Raw genomic sequence first — 17,963 nt, forward strand, 5'->3', positions numbered from 1 at the left:
TCAGGCCTTGATAAGTGGTGACTGCTATGTAAAAAAAAAAAAAACGGACTATAGTAGCATGGGTTGCTTCTTATTGATTTATGCATTTTTTTTTTTTTTATTAAGATTGCAATTCCAGATCGATCCCGAACTAATCCAATTGCCAAATTCCATTTGATTCATGAACTGGATAACTGTCGGATTACAATCCGGTTGTTATCTGATGTAATCCAGTGATCTCACTCAAAGACAGAATTTTCATTGATCCTGTGTTATGTCACAACCAAAACAAAAACTGTCCAGAAAGGATTTGAAATGATCCGATGGACCGAAATATCTTGATGAAGTAGAAGCATTGCAGTACAGTACAAAATATGATATATCTCAAAAAATAAAAGCAAAACCATACAAAAACTGCTAAATTGTGCAACTAAGAAAACCATGTAAAAAAAATAAATTTATTGGACTTAAGGAGTCGGAGTCGTATAAAAAATTCTGAGTGACTGACTCCAGCTAAAACCTCCAACTCTGAAACCCTGCTTTTCAGAGACAATAGTTTTCAGATGAATGGTAACCTTTTGTGAGAGAAGAAACCATTAGCAATGACCACCGACCAGACTATCAAAATCAGAGATGTCCCGAAGAACAAAAATACTGTTTCAGTACTTTCAAAAACCCGTTACTGTCTAAATTGTCTTGCCATACGAACTTAGGATCTGCACATTTTTGTGTACTTTGGAGCTAAATTTGACATGCATGGTTTCAGTGTCTAGTGAATGCCTGAATACATTTAAAGTATCCAAGACTAGGCAATGGTACATTTGTGATCTCACAGTTGGGGATTAAATTTAACTTGTAATCCAATCTGATTGTGGCCAATAGTCCGTGGGAGGTAGGAGTTACAATTGTTGGACGGATCATGTTCCAACAGAGTTTATTGAAGTTGGATACTTTGGATGTTACCTTGCTTCTTGATTCCAAAGGCCATCAGCTGAGGTTGGAGCAACTCCATTGAGGCAACATTCAACTGCTTGGTGCGGAAGATGGACAAACTCTGGTTTGATTGGCTGAATATGTTTTTCAGCAATCCACTGGACATTACCATAATCAACAAAAAACACCTGGAAAAAAGAACACTGAATAAGAAAAGTTACATAAAAGCAGTACATTGAAACATTTTAAAAGAAACTAAATAGCCGATTATAAGTGAGAGTGATTATAAGACTCTTGTTTCATTAGCTGTTAGACTGAGGTGTAGGGGAGGGCACAACTTCATTCACAAGATAACATTGCTATTGATTTTCATCTTATAATGCTAAGTGTGCGGTAAGGGGGCACCAAGTACCATTTTTTTTGTATGATTTGATTGAGGATTGAACCCTGATCTCCAGACCCATTAACGAAAACTTATCATTATGCTAAATGCTTTGAAACAAATTAAAGACAAAAAATGACGGCTTGAATTTAAAAAAATACCAAAATAAAACAAAAGTACAAAAATTTGTAATCAATCTGCACATTAAGGACGCAAATGCTATTTGATATTTATCATGCATGAAAGACCTAAGAGACTGATATTTCAAACCAAACTCTGAAAGAAACACAAATATAATAATCATTGTAATTATGACAGACCAAAAAAATGCTATTTTAAAGGTGTAAAAGACCAAAGAAAATGCTATCTCAAAGGTGTAAAAGACCAAAGAAAATGCTATCTCAAAGGTGTAAAAGACCAAAGAAAATGCTATCTCAAAGGTGTAAAAGACCAAAGAAAATGCTATCTCAAAGGTGTAAAAGACCAAAGAAAATGCTATCTCAAAGGTGTAAAAGACCAAAGAAAATGCTATCTCAAAGGTGTAAAAGACCAAAGAAAATGCTATCTCAAAGGTGTAAAAGACCAAAGAAAATGCTATCTCAAAGGTGTAAAAGACCAAAGAAAATGCTATTTCAAAGGTGTAAAAGACCAAAGAAAATGCTATTTCAAAGGTGTAAAAGACCAAAGAAAATGCTATTTCAAAGGTGTAAAAGACCAAAGAAAATGCTATTTCAAATGTGTAACAAACCAAAGAAAATGCTATTTTAAATTTAAGTGTGATTCATAAACAAATTAATACATCATATAAACATACAAACTATATATATTCCAGCAGATACGCAGGAGATATCAGTTTGGTTTTCTAGGTCAAACAGTGAATTGAGATTTGTATAAACTTTTCCTAACTAATGGATTGTGTTCCTCTGACTTGTGTTTTGATTTGGTTGGATTAAGATTTCTTATTTGCATATTTGTCATTCAAAAAATTAATGATTGTCAACTTTCAAAAAGAAAACCTTGTTACTTTTGTTTTGTTTTTTTAAAACAGGAGTTGCAATTTTATTCAGAGGAAAAATTCTTTTGACTTATCGAAATCACTAAGCTGACATTGCGAGCAAAGTACTTCAGAAAAATAACAACTGGCTAGATACAGGACCACTTTTTCTTTTTAAATTCCATTTTGACCCCAAACAAGCACAGTGTCACTTTGATGTAGGGAGCTACTATCGAGAACATGCTCTGCAGGGATGCTATGTACGAAGATGAGCAGCAAGAGGTCTGTTCACATTATACTTGAACTTCTGCATATAAGTACAGTTAGTTTGGTTTGTTTTACGGCATATCAACTCTTTTCGGATTATTTAATGCCGAATCCAGTTATTTTAGAAATAGTATTCATGTTGAATCCAATTATTTTGAAGAAGGTTTTATTCTTCAAGTTCTTTGTATCTTCAATCGCTAGTTTGTAGTGTTTGGTTTGGTTGTTTTGTAGTGGATTTTAACATTTTTATTTACCTACCTGAACATGAGTTTTGCAATGGGAGAGGGAAAAAGGTTACAGTATTAATGTTTGGTTCATTTTAAGTTAAGAAACTAGTTAGGAAGTGTGTGTGTGTGTGGGGAGGGGAGATAGAACTGGAAAGGGGAAATGCGAAGAAGGAAAAGGAAGGTTGTTGTTTTTGTTTTTGGCTTTGCAGAACACAAAGTTTTGCAAAAAGAAGAAAAACAAAAAGCATCAATGTTACGTGCATTTCGTCTCAGAAAGCCAATATCTTCAGACAGCCTGATCTGGTAGCACCAGCAGTACAGTTAGGAAAGCAGAATCCCGGAAGGGAGTTCCAAAGTCTAGCAATTCTGGGGAAGAAAGAATTAGAGTCAAAGGCTTTCATACATCTAGGGATCTGTATTGTGTAGGGGTGGGACTTTGCTGCTTATCGAGGCTGTCGAGGGGGTACAAGTGCTTGTAGTTCATCAGAACATTAATTATTAAAATACTTGTAGCAGAGGGATGCAACATTTCGTCGATGGGACAGAGGCTGAAGCTTAGATGACAGTTTAGGACCTATCAGGTTGATGATCCTCTTTTGAACCCTGCCCAGGAGTGAGAGACTAGTAGCAGATGCACCAGCCTAAATGTGACAACAATATTCCACACATAAGCGAATGGTGACCTTGTAGAGGTACAAGATACTTTCAGGCATAAGTAGCTTTCTAGCATGGTAGAGAGAACCCACCTTCTTTGCAGCAGCCTTGGCAATGCTCTCAATGTATCTGTTCCAACTCATGTTTCCTGTGAATGTTAGGCCAAGGAATTTAAAAGAAATACTTTCAGGTAATGTATCTTGAGCCATTGCTATTAGTGGTTGAGAAGGTTTCTTGTAATTTTTGAAGGAAACAAGTTTAGTCTTGGCAGCATTGAACGTTACCATCTATTTTTGTCCCCATTCCACTACAGATTGAAGGCCTTCCTCTAGTGTTTCTGCCATTTCTTTAGATATGTGTTCCTTTGTTTTCCCCTCATGCCTGTTATAGAGCATGGTGTCATCAGCATATATACCCATCTCACAGACAATTTTGTCAGGGAGGTCATTTACGAATATTAGGAATAATAAAGGTTCAAGGATTAACCCCTGAAGCACACTCGCATTTATATCATAGATTAGACTCAGATTGATCCAGTGCATGCTGGCTTGCCATTATCTTGAGTGGTTTCTCTATGCTGATCCCAGTGATATCTATATATATTAAAACAGATGAATAGGGGAGATCAGAGTTGTCTATCTGGGGGTCACATAGTCAAATTGTTTTTTTAGTGTCTGACAGTTGGATTTGTGTGTCTTTTCAAGAGAGATTGACCCTTGTATTTATATTTGGTTGAGGTAAGTCTGATATGCAACAAAAGAAAACAAGCATTATTGTGATTTTCAAAGAATAAAATTTTGTTACTTGTTTTAATTAGCAGTTATGATTTTATGTGGAAGGATAATTCTTTTGTTGTAGTACTGACTGAAACCATACTGACATGGTGATCTGTGTTAGGAACAAGCAACAATAACTTTGAACTAGCGGACAATCATGGCCTGTATGATAAATGTATTCAGAAAGTGTTCATACTGCATTTAGCCAAAAAAAATTAAAAAATGCCATTTCAAACGTATATTTGACAAACTGTTAGGATCAACTGAAGATGGAGTTACTACTCTTGGACAGAACAAGAAGTGATCGCCCTTGGATTTAGAAGTCATGGGTCGACCATGACACATTAAAATGGAGACACGCAGCTTTAAACGGGAGACATTTATTATCGCACATTCAGTGGTTAAAATTTATCATTATGATAAATTTTAACTTGTTAAATAAAATCTGTTAAACGTTCCACTTTGTTCTTGTATCATTTTTACGTGGTTATTTCGCAGACAATAAAACTTGTAACACAGACCAATAGATGAAGATTCTCATAAAGATGTGGCGTCATTTTAAAAACATTTAAAAAAAAAACAAAAAAAAAAAAAACACAGAAGCATTCTCATGACAAGTGCTCTGTTCAGTTTCCTGTCTTACCTTGACAGTATTGGTTGTGTCATCAACATCACAGATTCTTGCTCGGTACCACTGTTCATCTACAGGACTCTTAGCAACAACCAATTCACCAAGTGTCCACAGCAGATTCTCTTCTGTACGAGGAGGTAATTTCTGATAGCATTTTCTAAACAACAAGATAAGAAACGAAAAAATTCATACAAAGAAAATAACACAATCAAATATGAAAAATAAAAAAACACACCCATATGTTGATTGCAAAGACATTTGGCAAAGGAACAAAAAAAAAAAAAAAGGAAATTCAATGTAGCTTTTCCAGTTGAAATAAAAGACATTTATTCATGATACTTTCCCAATAACAAATTGCATCTTGTTTTAAAAGTCTTTTAGTTCACCATATTGTTCGCAAAACTCTACCATGTCAACATGTGCTTAAAAGTCTCTCATGGACCACATGTCCATCTCATACTAGTACGCCTTGCCAGTTCTCTCCGCTTTTCTTTTCCTTCTCTTTCTCTACTGTGACATCACCTAGCATACTGGCTCAGTCATTTGCATATGTATCAAGCAGCTGCGACTGACACCTATGCATCAGTGACTTTGTTACAATTCTGATTCAGGATTCAAATGGCTTGACACAAAACATATATGTCCGTAAATATTACATATTTATTTCTAAAAAAAAATAATTACTGAAGCGTCATTCAAGTCAAGCACTTTGAGAGAAATATGAAAATATCTAATAAAACAATATTGATTCAAGTTGTGTAAGATAGCAAAGGCGTTGAAGATATCCAAAGATGATAGTGTACTCAGTGTTCTGTATGAACAATTGTCAACAACTTTTGTTCAAAATGAATGCTTCATTTGCTCACACAACAACGCATCACCAATTCGGTTATGTTTACAACTGTTTCAACTAAATGGAGTTTTTTCATCAATATGTGACAATGGACCAGCAGAGTGATTGATGTACCCGGAGACTACCTACACAGGGTAGGAGACGATTCGATCGAGAGGCAAAGCGCCCCACCATGAAAACACAGTGGGTGAAGATGATCAACAGCAAGTAAAAACCATCCAAAGTGACCAAAGACGCTAACATCAGCAAGCAAGGTTTTAGCCTCCGTTTTTCAGGATGTGCAAGGTATTTTGGGGTGCTTATTCAGATTGGCACTTATAGCAATAAACAACAATGAAAAACTCTTATATTTACCTACTTGTCACGGAATGAAGATTTTATATTAAAATAATCACAAAACTTGAGAATTTTTTTTTATTTATGAAAAACAAGCTTGCCGTTTTTTACTGATAAGTGACAGTCGTGGCCATATTTCTTTAGAGAACATAATAAAGGGAAGTAATTAGCTAATATTTTAAGTTTCCACATACGTAAGGATTGTCTGCCCTTGTTCACCAATTTGTTGATTACATGTTTTTCACCCTCATCAAAACAACGTAAAATTTGATTTTCTTGAATAAAAAAAACTACTTGATCAAATTTACGTGACTTTTGGAATTTTTTTATCCTCGTCGTGTGATTGGCACATACGTAATATGGACATTTCTGTATTTTAAAATTTTAAATGCCACCATAAGTGCCAATCTGAATAAACAGCATATTTTGTTTATCGGTTAGCTTGAGGAATAAACTTATCTCCCTTGGAAAATCAAACACTTGTGTTTGTGTGGTTAAAAATGTTTGATTGTAGTTATTCGAGTCTGAGGTTCATACTGCTTGACTGAGACTACAGTTATATATACCACACTGATGATGGTTAGTGAATATGAAACATACAGGTTCGTGGATGATAAATATTTATTTATAATAAATAATTATATATACTTTCATAGTGAAGTTTCGGTCACACATTGCATAAAAGCATGGAGCGCTGCTCCACATGCAGTTCCAGTTCTCCGCAAACTAGAACTTGTGAAGCTTTCCCATCGTTAATTTAATCTGATCATCTGCAAAGCCATGTTGTTCTCAGATCCATAACATCAGTTTGTCGGTAAGTGCAACTGGAACTACTGCTACCCATCGAATAACAGGATTGATTATCAAGGTTTACTCTTGATTCGCCTAACCATAATAACAGGGTAATCTCAAGAAGGATGTGGCTCTTCATCACGCAACAAACAGTCATTCGCTATGGAGAGGCTGTGTATTGCATTTCACATAATGCTGGGATGCATGGAGACCAGTTGAGGGACGCCTGATGGCCACTCAAAAAGGTACTACTCCTTTGTGTAATAGCTGGTCACTTCATGAGACACAGCGAAGAGGAAACAAGCAAGCCAGTTCTCTGGATACCAACAGATGGACATTCAAACCGTAGTAGAAGAAGAATGACCTATATTGAGAACCTGCTACAGGACACAGGATTGGAAAGTGTTTGGGACCTGCAAACTGTCATGCGAGATCGAGAGAACTGGAGAAGTTGTGTAGATTCGATGGTGAAGCATCTTGAAAAATGAAGATGAGAATTATCTATATATATATATATATATATATATATATATATATATATAAATCCCCGAAACAGTGTTTCATGGTAAACAACTGATGATTCCTTGAAAAATAAATCATTGGTATATTAGTAAATTCGAGAGCGAGTTGATGCAGTGATTGCAGGTGATTAAATCACTTACTGACTAGACGGTTTTCTAACGAATGATAAAAAATATTTTGTATAGTTTTAAAGGTTCTGTTTGTTTGTGGTGAGGACTCTTCATTTTGCAGCAAGCCGCAAAGACCAGCGGAGTGATTGATGTACATGGAGACTAACTACACAGGGTAGGAGATGATTCGATCGAGAGGCAAAGTGCCCCACCATGAAAACACAGTGGGGGAAGACAATCAACAGGCCAACTTGTGACGGGACAATGTACAATCGAAAGAACACCTGCCATATCGGGTGGAATCCGAAGTTAAGGACACGCGGTGTGGTTGGTGCAGTATCGGTCTCGTTATATGTGGATTCGGCTTTTTTGTATAAAAAAAGCGAAACTAATTCAAAGCTGGCAGCATCATTCCCGGCACGATCGCCAGGAACATCCAAAAGCAATCAGCTTTGATTAATGTGGAGTTTCTCCTTATATCAGACAATTGCTATTCAATTTGGACAATCCCCTTTTTATGGGGAGCTGGTTTCCTCTCAACATCTTGGGACCCCCCCCCCAAAAAAAAACTGCCCCGCAGTGAAAGTTAACTTAACCTCATTAAGTCATTAATACTTAATATTTGAATAAATTCGAACATGTTTCCATTACTATTTCTTGCTGGCTGAGTGGTTAACGTCACATGTTTTTTTTTTTCACACTTAATTTTCCAACTTCACCTGAAGGATTCGGGTTCGATCCTTCCTACTTACCTACCAAAACTTTTTTTAGCCCCCCCCTCCCCCGACACAAACACCCGGGCAATGATTTTTTATTATTATTCTTTTGTTTTGATTTACCCAAAAGCACACACACCTCTAAACACCCGGGCAACGCTGGGTACCCCCGCTAGTATATAAGGAAATATGAAAAAATAAAATCCTAGTTTTTTTGTAAAAATATTTTCTTCCTACTCACCAAATAATTGTTTCATCCACAGCAAATCATGATAACCCTTTTCTAAGTGCATAATACAGGGTGGAACGATTAAATTGTCGCCCTAAAAAAGATATGATTCCATTTCCATTTGATGAAAACCGGTTTTCTTTTTTTGTTGCAGACCATCTACTAGTTGGCCAGTTGTGTGCAAATCCCATGAGCGATAGGAGCCTTTTACCATGTCTGAAAATGACATGATGTTCAACGAGTGAGATCAAAAATGTGCTGCTGTACAACTCATGCTCTCTACCGATTCAAGTTATGCCAACAGGACCATTGCCAGCACCCTCAAAATGCATTACTGGATTGCCATGAATAACAGGGACGAGCCCAGGGTGATGGTCTTTGGTGTGGTTACACATCATGCCACCTCATATCTTCAAAGTCAGCTTGAAAGTCAACACCAAAATGTTGAAGAGTATGCTGATCCCCTGGTGCAATCAGGTGGTCACTGGCAAACCCTGGGTGTGGCAGTAGGAATCGGCATTGGCCCACAAATCCAAAGAGACCCAGGCTTGGCTTCAGAAGGAGTGCTACCTCTTTGCACCCTTCTCTCACTATCCCCCCCTCCTCCCCGACCTGAACCAGTTGAACTACTTCGTTTGGTCATATGTCAAGAACATCACCAACATGACCTCCCACAACATTAAAGCCAGCCTGATTGCTGCCATTCGCAGAGTTCCCGCTAGCACTTGTGGAAAAGCCATGCTTCCAGTTATGAACCTGTATCAAGGCAGTGACTGAGGCTGAAGGATGTCAGCTCTATTAGATAATCAAGTTACCTGAATTGATTTTTTCAATAAAAGTTTTACAATAAAGTTATAGTGTTGTTTTCTTTAGGGCGATAATTTTATCGTTTCACCCTGTAAAAATGTTTACAAACATTTCAGTGAAAATTTATAGAAATACTGAAGAATAAAAATAAATTGACATAAAAAAGTGACATATAAAAAGTGACATATAAAAAGTGACATATAAAAAGTGACATATAAAAAGTGACATATAAAAAGTGACATAAAAAAATTTACATAAAAAAATGAAACTTTAATGACGATTTTTATCCAATAAACCTTGAAACGAAGCCCATCAGTAAAAAAAAAAAAAAATTCAAAACGAAATTCTAATAAAAAATCAATTATCAGAAAATCACGTAGTTTATTCATTACCAAATGAAATCTGTTTATTAACGTTTTTTTAACCACAAAAAAATATATATATATTTAAGGTTTATATAAATAAAATATATTTATATATCCCTTATAATAATTATTAGGGTTGGGAGGATTAATTGGAAGCAGAATCGGGAATCAAGAAAATCAGAAGTTTTTAAAGTATCAGAAAATTGTGCCTACTTTCTGGCATGAAGCAAAGCTAAAATTCTATGAACTTTATTTTTGCTTCACGCCAGTCATGGCATATTTTCTCTCCTCAAAATTTGAAAAGGTCTGGAACCTTTTTAATTTTTGCATTTTAATTTTTCCTACCTGATGAAATCAAATATGATTAAAACGGCCTGCATATCATAGCAAGATATGACTGTATTTACAATTATATATATATATATATATATATATATATATATATATATATATATATATATATATATATAGATAGATAGTGACCCAGATCAGGTTAATATCCAGATTAAAACCCAGAGAATTTTTACTGTATTTAAGCAACAAAGCTCAACAATAAATAGCTATTTACATAATAGTTTTATTGTATACTAACAACTGATTACATATCTTAACAGGTTTCAAGTGGAAGCTCTTGTAAATCTAGCATCCTCAAGAAAAAATAAAACAGTTGTCATCTACTTCTTGTTTACATTTTATAAAGAAAGCTGTATTAATACTGCTATTACTACTGCTGTGAAAGGTTTTGATGAATCAAATTGATGACCAAAAGCAGAATCACTAGATATTAGATTTAAAATGTAAATTACTTACTGAAGACTTTCCTGTAGATCTGGTAATGTTTCTTCCTCGTTAGGACACACTAAAACAAAAAAAACAAAAAACAATCGAAATCTTTGAGGTAAAATGATATAAAAACTTAAAGAGATCAATAGAATTCATTTCTTTAAGAATATTTTTATATTAGAGATGCGTTGGTTTTTTATCACACCGAGGTTGAAGATGAGAAATTGGAAGGATAAAAAAGATGAAAAAGGAGGGAGACTAAGAAGAGAAGAGGAAGAAACTGTTTCAGCAGAAAGCATTGCCTCATATTATCAACAATTTTAAAACAAAAACATACAAAATAAAATGCCCATCATTTCATCAACAGTTTCCCCAATTTCTATTAAAAACTTCATATATGTTGTTGAAGTTCTACTTATTGGCTGAAAAACTTGAAACATTGTTTTTTTTCTAATGTGGTAATCAAGCCCAAGTTTGTACAATTTCTAATTTCATGAACAGTTATATTCTTATATGACAATACTGAAGGCCGAAACAATTGTATGCCATAAAAACTCTCCGAAAATGAGTAAATACTTTTGTATCTATCCCTATTTTACGGTGATATCTTTAAAGAAAAATTTTAAACATGCTTTTATAATTTATAGCCAACATTTATTTTACAGACAAGGGAAATTAACAGTAAAAAATTTTTTTAAATTTTTAATGAATAAAAAAGCTAAACTTTTTTTAATTCATTAAACATGGTTTCATAACTTTTTTATATAAAGAAAACTATAACAATGTGTTTACTAAAATAAATAAAAATTATTTTAATCGAAGTTTTTGAAATCAAAATTTCCTTCTCAAAGTAAAAAAAAAATTTTTCTTTTTCATTGTAGGATTTGACTATACATCATACGTAATCGTTTGAATTTTAGATTTTGGTAGTGATGGTGGGGGAATATTATTTGGATCTTTTGAAGAGGGCTTTTAACATTTTTTTTTTTTTGCTTGGTGCCAAAATAATTCAATTATTCAAGTTAATTAGTATTTGTTTATTAGATGTTATTTTATTAATACTAGATTATTTTTTTTTAAATATGTTTATAGAAATTTTTTTTTTGTTTTTACAAAGGAGTCGCCACTTATCAAGGCTACAAAGGCCACTCGAGGATAAGGGTTAATGAGAGTACAGTAACCAATGGAAAAATGTTGTAGTAATCGTTAGTAGTGGAAAGTTGGTAAATTGGATTACTTAAGGGGACGACTAATCAAGAACTTGTTCACATTGGACTTGAAGACAACTATATTGTAGTCGGTTAGAAAGCAGGAAAATGGAACAGAGATGGAGGAGAGACTAAAACTTGCCATTATGGTTTCAAATGATCTGAAACAACAGCAAGGGGAAACTTGATCCCAAATATTTCTCATATGTTATATCTCCCCGCTTTGATTTTCATACATAAAGTAAATTTTACAGTGTAGAAGAATTATTTGATACTGGAGATATTCATAAGCGTATCCTACTTCCAAAAGAGGGGAGATGTAGCATATGCGAAATATTTGGAATCAAGTCTCCCCTTGCTGTTATTTCAGATCATTTTAAATCATAGCAGCAAGTTTTAGTCTTCCCTCTATCAAGACCAGAGGTTTGAGGGAAATATATATATATATATATATACATACTAGCATGGGTGTCCGGCATTGCCCGGGTGTTTGGAGGTGTGTGTTGAGCAAAAAAGTAGTAGTAGGAAGGCAGGCTCGAACCCGTACCGTGAAGGAGGAAAAAATGTGATGTCTTTGCTGTCATGACCACTGCCAAACCGGAAGTGACGTAGGTTTAAATTAAGGCTAGACACTCGAAAAGAGGGGATGACTTTCGAAAATATCGGTGAAAAAAGCAACCCTCCGTGTAGAAAAGTGCCTAGCTGAGGGTGAAGAAATTAATGTTTTTAGCCAATTTTTCGGTATTTGTTGTCTGAAGGGTCGAGCTTCAAAACGATACTGATCTTGTGAAAATCCATCAATCTGTCGAAAGTTTTAGGCAGACATGCAAACATACATACATTTATATATTGATAGCTCAAATTTTCAACCCAAACCGATTAAAAAGCTTGCCCTATCTCTGAATACCCTTTATGTAAAATTTCAAATGCTTAGACCAAAAATTGGCCGAGTAATTTGATAGAGACCACAGAGATCAATTTTTTTTTTTATTTTAATTTGACCCCAATTTTGACCCCTTAACATTCATCGTTTTGATCTCAAATCAAATTAAAAAGTAAACTACAATTAAAATTTCAAGTGTTTAGACCCAAAATTGGTGGAGGAGTTTGGTAGAGTTTTTAAAGGTCAAATTGTTGAACTTTGACCTGACAACCAAATTTCTGTCCAAAAACCGATTAAAAAGATTTTACCCCTTATGTCAACTCTCGAGTCTGAAGACCGAAAATTGACAGAGTCGTTTGGTAGGGAAATGTAGACAATTTCACTTTTATAGATACATATCATTATATACACACAGACATGACAGAAAAGAATAAACATAGAAACAGTTTATTTCAATAAAAGTATAATTTATAAAACAAAATCAAAAAATAAATGGTCATCAATTTAATAAATACTTAGACGACATTCCCTTTGCTGTTTTAATGCTATGACCCTTCTAGGTATGGCATTGATCAGTTGACGAATATCATCATGAGAAATTTTTTGCCATGTTTGACACAATCCTAAAATTTCAGGCTTAGAAGCTGGTTTCCTTTCCTTTTTGCAAAGGTTCCGGCCTAATATATTCCAAAGGTTTCTAATTATGTTAATATCTGGGGACTAACTTGGATATGATAGTTTATTAATCCCATTTTGGCTCCACCAATGTTGTGTCGCCCTAGCAGAGTGACAAAGAGCTCCGTTTTCCATAAATAGCGAGTTAACTTGGTTCAATTTACTACTTGAGAATATTGGTAGGAGTCCTTTATGTAATATCGAAACATATTTCCTTCGCACTCCACCAGGTCTGAGCGACCAGCACTTCATATTGCACTCCATACCATAACTGAGAAACCCCACGTTTCAGCATTGGCTGCAGTCTTTTTAAGTCAAACTCTTGTTGATGGAGTCTCCATACCTTCCACTGTTGGGAAATAATGCACATTGTGACTCAGAGAAAATAACATTGGTCGACAATGTCATAGGTTTCTCCACCATCTCACGAGTCCAGTCTTTTCTGCGCTTGTTATTGGCAGGACGAAGAAAAGGTTTCCTTCTCGCAGCTCTACCATAGTAGCCCAGCTTGCGAAGATACCTAACAGCTGTTCTGGGAGTGACATCAGCTTGTGTTGCAATGTTGGAGGCTTTGAACCGAGAATCCTCTTCAACATTTCTTTCCACAAGACACAAGGTTCTTTCAGAGGGCCCGGGGCGAACTGGATGAAGTTTTGTGCACTCTGTGTCCTCTCTTATGAATTGCACAATCACTATTAACACTAGAAATGGATATTGTTATTTTGTTATACTGTTATTTTGCGTTGACTAAGACTGCCTTCATGTTGACTCAAGATTCGCCCTCGCAGAAAATCTGATAGATTTGATGCTCTTTTGCTTCATGGCATGCTTTAATGTTGTCGGATGAAATTTGAATGAGATATTCAAAGTTATTTCAGCACTATTCTTATTTGTAAATATAAAGCAGCATATATTAATCTTAGGAAAAATATTTATCTTAGTGTCTATTCTTTTCTGTCGCGCATATGTATGTGTGTGTGTATATATATATATATATATATATATATCTATTCCTGTTTGTTTGTTTGCTCACATGGATGACATATGTATTTAGATATGCTATGACATCATAGAAATGATGTCATGCATGGGGAGAGTGTCATGAAAAATTTCCCAGACAACACTGGGCAGCCAGCTAGTGTGTATATATATAATTTTGATTCACCCCAAACAAGACACATCACTACTCATGTATAAAAGCTACTATGATAGGTGCTAGATTTATAGGTGGATGGGGAATTGGGTAGCAAGATGCTTGTTTGCATTGCCTTTAAATTTATGCAAGTTGGCATGATCAGGGTAACAGGGAGCCAGAAGGAAATTCCAAAGGCAAACGGCCGAACAAAAAAAGGTATCAGAATAGGACATCTTCCGGCATTTACAGTAAAAGGGGTGAGATTTTGCTGCTGGTCAGGTACAGGTATAAATGCAGTAAGTTCATCTGTGAAACTATTTATAAAACAAGTGCAGTGATGTGACAGAGGCTGGAGTTTAGTAGATAGTATAAGACTTAATGGCCTCCGTTATATCTTAGGAGACAATGGATATGCCTGGTAAGAGTGCCTTCATGTGCAATTGTGAAGCAAGATTCATACAATCTCCAACCTCACCTCTCTTGACTCAGCACTGCCTAATTCCAGTGGCAAGTCCAGAATGATTACAAACAATGCTGAGATAAGCGGAGAGGACATACATTCACTGGTAATCCCAAATGGTCACCCATTTTAGCACTGACAAGGCTCAATGATGCTTAACTTCAGTGATTTAACGGAACCCGATGTCAGCGTGATTATGCCATATATAGTGCAAGACTTATTAGGTTAGACATTCTTTTTTCGTATCCTCTTCAAGATTTGAAAATACAACTTCTCAAATAATAGGATTTTTAAAAAAAATTAATTTGCCCAAACATTAAAAAAAAATTCCAGTATTAACAAAATAACATCTAACAAATACTAATTGAATAGAAATTTGAATTGTCTTTGTTAAAAACTCTTCAGAAGATCCAAATTATACCCTTCACCACCAAAAAGCATATCAAAATTTCCTGCATGATAAAAACTTCAAAAAGAAACATTGTAAAGACTATTTAAAAAAAAATAAATAAATAAAAGCTTTGATCGGAGATGACCTTATAATGGTTGAAAGGTTGTTAAACACCAACAAGGTTTGATTATCTTGTTTTTATTTAGGGATAATTTAATGCTGAATCCAGTCATTTTGGAAAAAAAAGTTTCATGCTTCAAGTTATATATTATTACTAGCGAGGGGTACCCGGCGTTGCCCAAGTGCTTGGAGGTGTGTGTGTGTGTGTGTGGGGGGGGGGGGGGGTTAAAAAAAAAAAGTAAGTATGAGGATCGAACCTGAACCGTTGAGGCAAAGTTAAAATGTGAAAAAAAAAAGTGTGACGTTAACCATTGCCCCACCGCAAGATGCTAGCGGAAACACGTTTGAATTTATTTAATTAGTTGGATTTAGCAGGTGCCCGTTTTAAATGAGGTCAAGTTTTGACTGCGGGATAGTATTCATTTATTGCTGAACGCTTTTTTTTTTCCCCACCCCGAAGATGTTATAGGAAAAAGACTAACCCACATGCGGCGAGCGACAAATATTGAATATTTATCTTCCCGAAATCGAGCAAATTAAATAGACAGGCAAGCTTCGTTGTTAATTGTGAGATATTACGATTTGTATGTGATATAAAAAGTTTTAAAAAGTTGTGAAGCGAGCGACCGCTTCTCTGAAAGAAGCCTTTTGTAGGCACACAGAAAAAGCGAACACACATACATACATACATACATTTTCGCTTTTATATTTATAGATTATTATAATGGGGGGGTATTTGAGATGAGGCTTTATAATTTGTGTATTCATTTTTTTGCGGACTGTTATCCGTATCTTCATAGTTGTTATTTCACCACGTTTCATGGCGTTCTTCAGGTGGTTAATTGCAACAGGATAGGAATGCTGAATCTTGTAACGGTTTCCCCATTAATTACTGCCTTCCATAGTTGTTGTTGCTCACCACGTTTGGGCCAACTAATCCTCTGTCCTACTTCAGGTAGGATCGAAACCACTATCTTTAACCAATGCTCACTTTTTAAAATATTTATTTTATTTATTTATTTTTTTTTTACATGGAAGTTACCGCTTATCAAGGCCCGGAGGGCACTCGGGGATAAGGGTTATTGCGTGTACAGTAATCAATGGGATAATATCGTAGTAATCATTAGTAATGGAGATTTGATAAAGTAGATTACTTAAGGCGGCGATTTATCAGGAATTTGTTTCTGTTTGATTTGAAGACATCCAACTTGTAGTCAGGTGGGAAACAGGCAAACGGAAGAAAGTTCCACAGGAGTGCACTTCTAAGAAAGAGGCTTTGTTCATGGAATCTACGTTTTGATTTAGGCACAGATAAAGAGTGTGGAAAATTATTGACAGTGGTTTCAGATAGACGGGTGTTTTTTGTGAAAGATTGGCGAGGAGGGGGCACAGATTGGAGCTCAGACGAGCACTTCCCATGGAAATAACTATAAAACAAAGACAGGCTCGCAATGTCTCTTCTGTTGGAGAGAGGTTTTGTTTGTTTGTTTGACCAGCATGTCTACCTTCTTTGGGTCATTTAATGCTGTATACAAGATTTAAATACTTTCAGAATCGATTTTCGCTGGGTATATTCGGCCAATGTTTTGGTGTCGTTTGTTATTTGATGGTTTTTATATTTTATGGTAAAGATTTGCTTGTTTTAAGAAATTTAGAATGGTTTTAGGATTTTCTTTATCAAAGAGTTCTTTTAAACTTGTAGCCTTGTATAGTGTTGACGAATTCGTGTGAGACAACAACAACAACTATGAAGATGAGGATAACAGTCCGCAACGAAATGAATACCCAAATGCTTCAAGTTGTTTACATCTTCAAATATTTATTTATAATGTTTGGTTTGCTTGTTTTGTCTTATGGCATATCAAGCCGTTTTGAGTTATTTAATGTTGAATCCAGTAATTTTGGAAAGCGTTTTTATGCTCCAAGTTCTTTACATTTTCCAAAAATATTTATTCATAGTGTTAGGTTTGGTTTGGTATTTTAAACTGAAAATTGCTGCCTTTGTTTAAGACTTTACAGAACATAATTGAGTTTTGCAAAGAGAAAAGAAAAAACAAAACAATAGCATTAATAAAATAAAATATGTATCAAGTGTGCTAGACAGCTAAATCACAACGTAATATTAGGAAAATAATAAAATATTTTACTTGTTTAAAATTTATAACATAAATATATTTCGGAGCTAAACTCCATCCTCAGTATATTGTTTGCTTTCTTTTTTTTTCTTTTCTTCTTTCTTGCCATACGCACTGTTCAAATATTTCAAAATACAACCGCCGAGATACAACGCATGGCTTTTTACAAACAGGGTTTTCTTTCTCCAACTTTCCAACATGGCAAGAAAGAAGAAAACAAAACAAAAAGAAAGAAAACAACATACTGAGGATGGAGTTTAGCTCCAAAATATATTTATGTTATAAATTTCAAACAAGTAAAATATTTGTTTCTTTCCTTACATTACATTGTGATTTGGCTTTCAAGCACATTTGATGCGTATTTTATTCAAATAAAATCAACGTTTCTACATGGAACTCACTCCCTTGACGATAGCATCAATGTTTGGTGCATTTTAAGTTAGTAAACCAGTATCTTACCACAGCCTGATTTGGTAGCACCAGTGTGCAAGAAGGAAAGGGTTTGTGGTTGATGCACCAGCAAACATACTTTATGCACATGCAAATGTCTTCTAAATTGGGGGTTCTGACTGAAATGATTCGAGATTTTGAAATTAGCCA

At 35.0% G+C, this 17,963-nt stretch overlaps 1 protein-coding gene across 1 annotated transcript in view; it reads right to left on the bottom strand.

Annotated features, from left to right (window-relative positions):
• Window positions 1-17,963, bottom strand: part of LOC145276763 (uncharacterized) — a 281,728-nt gene that overhangs the window by 19,868 nt on the left and 243,897 nt on the right. The window contains exons 12-14 of the mRNA XM_080128016.1: window positions 10,384-10,432; window positions 4,856-5,000; window positions 943-1,100 (exon numbers count right to left, since the gene is read on the bottom strand). Of these exons, the coding sequence (XP_079984142.1) occupies window positions 943-1,100; window positions 4,856-5,000; window positions 10,384-10,432 (352 nt within the window). The remainder of the gene's footprint in view (window positions 1-942; window positions 1,101-4,855; window positions 5,001-10,383; window positions 10,433-17,963) is intronic.

The sequence above is a fragment of the Euprymna scolopes genome, chromosome 5 (assembly GCF_053919585.1).
Source record: "Euprymna scolopes isolate OS-2025 chromosome 5, ASM5391958v1, whole genome shotgun sequence".
Lineage (NCBI taxonomy): Eukaryota > Metazoa > Mollusca > Cephalopoda > Sepiida > Sepiolidae > Euprymna > Euprymna scolopes.